This window comes from Lolium rigidum, chromosome 1, assembly GCF_022539505.1.
Source record: "Lolium rigidum isolate FL_2022 chromosome 1, APGP_CSIRO_Lrig_0.1, whole genome shotgun sequence".
Classification (NCBI taxonomy): domain Eukaryota; kingdom Viridiplantae; phylum Streptophyta; class Magnoliopsida; order Poales; family Poaceae; genus Lolium; species Lolium rigidum.
This window is the reverse complement of record NC_061508.1, coordinates 141,255,130-141,259,287: the sequence shown is the minus strand read 5'-3', so window position 1 is coordinate 141,259,287 and position 4,158 is coordinate 141,255,130. Positions and strand designations below refer to the sequence as shown.

General features: G+C 45.2%; 1 protein-coding gene across 1 annotated transcript; it reads left to right on the top strand.

The window, feature by feature from the left end:
* The first annotated feature begins 445 nt into the window (after positions 1 to 445).
* Positions 446 to 3,873, top strand: LOC124652129 (LRR receptor-like serine/threonine-protein kinase EFR). Its single transcript, XM_047191154.1, has 4 exons — positions 446 to 1,617; positions 2,419 to 2,609; positions 2,685 to 3,358; positions 3,694 to 3,873. The coding sequence occupies exons 1-4, from the start codon at positions 446 to 448 to the stop codon at positions 3,871 to 3,873; spliced, it is 2,217 nt and encodes a 738-aa protein (XP_047047110.1).
* Positions 3,874 to 4,158: the final 285 nt, after the last annotated feature.

Sequence of the window (4,158 nt, the reverse complement as noted above, 5' to 3'; positions counted from 1 at the left end):
TTGCTGAGGACTCCTGTATCTTGCACAACGGGTAGTAATCAAACATCAGCTGTATTGAACTTTTTCAACGGGTTGGAATGTTTGCAGATGGACAAACTCCATGTACATCACCACCACAGCACAGACTTGATCGCTTGAGTCAATAAGAAAAGGAGTTCCATGAGCGGCGGCGGTGAATGGGTGGACAATCCTAGGGTGATGTGAGACGTCGGCTACTCGGCTAGAACTGGAGCAGCGGTCGGTACTTGGTAGTGGACTGAGATCTGTTGCCTCGCTGAAAGCAAGGCACGCCCTCCATCTCCATCCAACAGACATCAGCGTAAATATCTTGTTATAGCCTAACATCCCCATAAATCAAGATGCATGTATCTTGCACAGCATAAGTAGATCGGATCTGCTTGCCCCGAACCAACAAACGTACACATAGATGAGAGCATCCAGGCACATGGCTCCTTCCTACATTTTGGTCATGCTAATGGCCACCATCCTGTTGCTGATCCCGTTCATGGCTGTTTCATCTATTGCTTCAAGCAACGACAGCGACCTTGCGGCGCTGGAGGCTTTCAAGTCGCAGCTATCCGATCCCTTGTCCATCCTGAGAAATAACTGGACAAGCGATGTGTTCTTCTGCCGCTGGATCGGCGTGACGTGCAGCCGCCGTTACCAAGGGCGTGTCACTGCTTTGAAGCTGCTAGACATTCCCCTCCAAGGAGAGCTCAGCCCTCACCTCGGTAATCTCTCTTTCCTCCAAGTCCTCAACCTCACCAACACGGCCCTCACTGGTCCCATCCCAGCTGATCCTGGAAGATTAGCCCGTCTTAGATATCTTTATCTTGGCCACAATAATCTAACTGATATAATACCGCTTACTATAGGAAACCTCACCATGCTCCAATCCATGGTCCTAAATTTCAACCAGCTCTCTGGGCAGATCCCCAATGAGTTGCGGAACATGCGTAGCCTCAGGTACCTCTCTCTAGAAAGAAACTACATAAGCGGCCTGATACCTAATTTCTCATTCGACAGCATGCCTATACTAAGCCGCATATACATTCACAATAACAGTCTGTCTGGGCCAATACCATCTGGTATTGGTTCCTTGCGCATGCTCCAGCTTCTAGACTTGAGACGTAACCAACTCTCTGGTCCAGTACCACCAACCATCTTCAACATGTCTAGACTTGTCGCCATTGGTCTGGCCTCCAACGATCTAACTGGTCATATTCCTAGCAATACAAGTTTTAGTCTACCCATGTTACAAGTACTAGCTCTATATGATAACAAATTCAAGGGTGAAATTCCATTGGACCTTGCAGCGTGCCAGCATCTTCAGATACTTAGCATCCCGGGAAATCTATTTGTGGATGTGGTGCCGACATGGCTAGCTAAGCTATCTCAACTCACGGGGATTTCAATGGGTGGAAATGACCTCGTTGGCCCAATACCGGCTGTGCTCAGCAATCTTACCATGCTCACTTTGCTTGACCTTTCATTCTCCAACCTAAGCGGTGAGGTTCCGGTGGAATTGGGAGAACTGACGCAACTTACAAAACTGCACCTTTCCCATAATCAACTAACAGGCCCCATCCCAGATTCTCTTGGAAATTTGTCAGAAATGTCTTACTTAGGTTTAGATTCGAATCAGCTCACTGGACCAGTACCATCAACACTTGGAAACAATAAACATCTTAGGCTTCTAGATATTCGAGACAATAATCTCAGTGGGGATCTTAGTTTCTTGGCCAACCTTTGTAGTTGTCGGAAACTCCAAACCCTTTTTATATCGAATAATCATTTCTCTGGGAGTATCCCTAGCTATTTTGGTAACCTATCTATTAACATTTTTGAATTTGAAGCACGTTCCAACCATTTGGTTGGTGGGCTTCCAGCAACAATATCGAATCTTAGTCGTCTTGTTCTGCTAAGCGTTTCCAACAACCATCTAGTCAAAGAAATACCAGAATCCATCTCTAAGTTAGAGAATCTCCAAGCACTTGATCTGTCTAGAAATAGCATCAATGGCGCAATCCCTAAAGAATTTAGTATGCTAAGGAGGATTCTTAAGTTGAATCTCCGGCACAATAGATTATCTGGCTCCATACCAGATGACATGAGCAACCTCACCATGCTAGAGCATATTTCATTATCTTATAACCATCTATCTTCGACCATACCACCAAGCATGTTTTATCGTAGTAACCTTATCGGAATAGATCTATCCCATAACTCCCTAACCGGTTCATTGCCTTCTGATCTTGGCCATATGCAAAGTACAAACCAAATAGATCTTTCTAGCAACCTCTTGTCTGGTAGCCTCCCAAATTCATTTGGACAGGTAGCGATGCCATTAACTTACCTAAATCTTTCACACAACTCATTCATGGATTTAATTCCAGAATCTTTCGTTCGCTTAACCAGCTTGGCGACATTGGACCTATCATCGAACAATCTATCGGGAACAATACCGAACTACCTCGCTAACTTCACCTACCTTTCTTATCTGAACCTCTCCTTCAATAGGTTGGAAGGGAAAATACCAGTTGGAGGTGTTTTCTCAAACATTACCTTGCAAGCTTTGGTTGGAAATGTCGGGCTATGTGGTGCTCCTCGTCTAGGACTGTCGTCATGCATAGACAAGTTTGAACCGACTTATGGTCGACATATCCTCAAGTTTATACTCCTAGCTGTCACCATTGGAGCTGGGTTATCTGTAGCTTGTTTGTATCTAATGAACAAAAAGAAACATAATAAGAAGCCATATGTGATGGCTTCTACTGGTCCGATTAGTCATAGGTTAGTATCATACCACGAGATTTCTCGTGCCACTAAAAATTTCAGTGAGGATAACCTACTCGGAGCAGGAAGTTTTGGAAAAGTTTTCAAGGGCCAGCTAGATGATGGTTTGGTGGTTGCGATAAAAGTGCTCAATATGCAAGTCGAGCAGGCCGTGAGGAGCTTTGATGCTGAATGTCAAGTGTTACGGATGGCTCGGCATCGCAACCTAATACATATATTTAATACCTGCTCCAACCTGGACTTCAGGGCATTGTTACTTCAGTACATGTCTAATGGTAACTTGGAGGCACACTTGCACACTGAAAATAGGAAACCATTAGGATTGATCGAGAGATTGGACATTATACTTGGTGTGTCAGAGGCAATGGATTATCTGCACCACCACCACTATCAAGTTGTCCTACACTGCGACTTGAAGCCTAGCAATGTGCTGTTCGATGAGAACATGACGGTGCATGTTGCCGACTTTGGCCTTGCAAAGTTACTTCTAGGCAATGAAAACTCCATGGTTTCAACAAGTACGCCTGGGACAATCGGGTACATGGCCCCAGGTATGTCTTTGCCGTGATCATTTATTCATGAAACCAGAGTGTTGGTTCGATTAGTTAACTCTTGAGTTTTTTTTCTTGATCAGAGCTTGCATTCGAGGGAAGGGCGTCCCGAAACAGCGACGTGTTCAGCTTTGGGATCATGCTGCTTGAAGTTTTCACAGGGAAGAGGCCCACAGATCCTACGTTCGTAGGGGAATCCAGCCTTAGGCAGTACGTTTTGCAAGCATTTTCAGAAAAACTCATTGATGTTTTGGATGTGAAGCTACATAAGGGTGAACAAATAATGTGCCAAGCCTTTCACCAGCAAACAGTTACTACTTCGGCCTCGTCATCCTCCAATGCCCGTAATTGCAATTTTCTCGTGTCGATATTCAAGATGGGTCTAGAGTGTTCCAGCGATTCCCCCGGCCAGAGGCCGAGCATGGGCGACGTGGTCACGAGGCTGAAGAACATCAAGAAGGATTATTATGCTTTCATGGTAGCAACTCGAAGTGTGCAGCAACAATACAGAAATGGTAATGTGTAGTGCCATGTATTGCTCTCCGACCCCGGTTGTAGGGCTGTCAAAAATATTCGAGCTCGACAAACTGTTTGGGCTTGACTCGTTAAAAGCTCGGTTCGAACTCGGCTCGACACCTAAACAAGCCGAACTCAAACTTTGATTGAGGCTCGCGAGCTTGGCGAGCTCGAACTCGAAGAGTTCGATTAGGCTCGATTGATCCTGTATTCTGCAAAGATAGATGCTATTTGCTTCCACGTATACAGTTTGGGCTGCTCACGATGTATTCTCTCGTACCTTTCAAAATAAAAA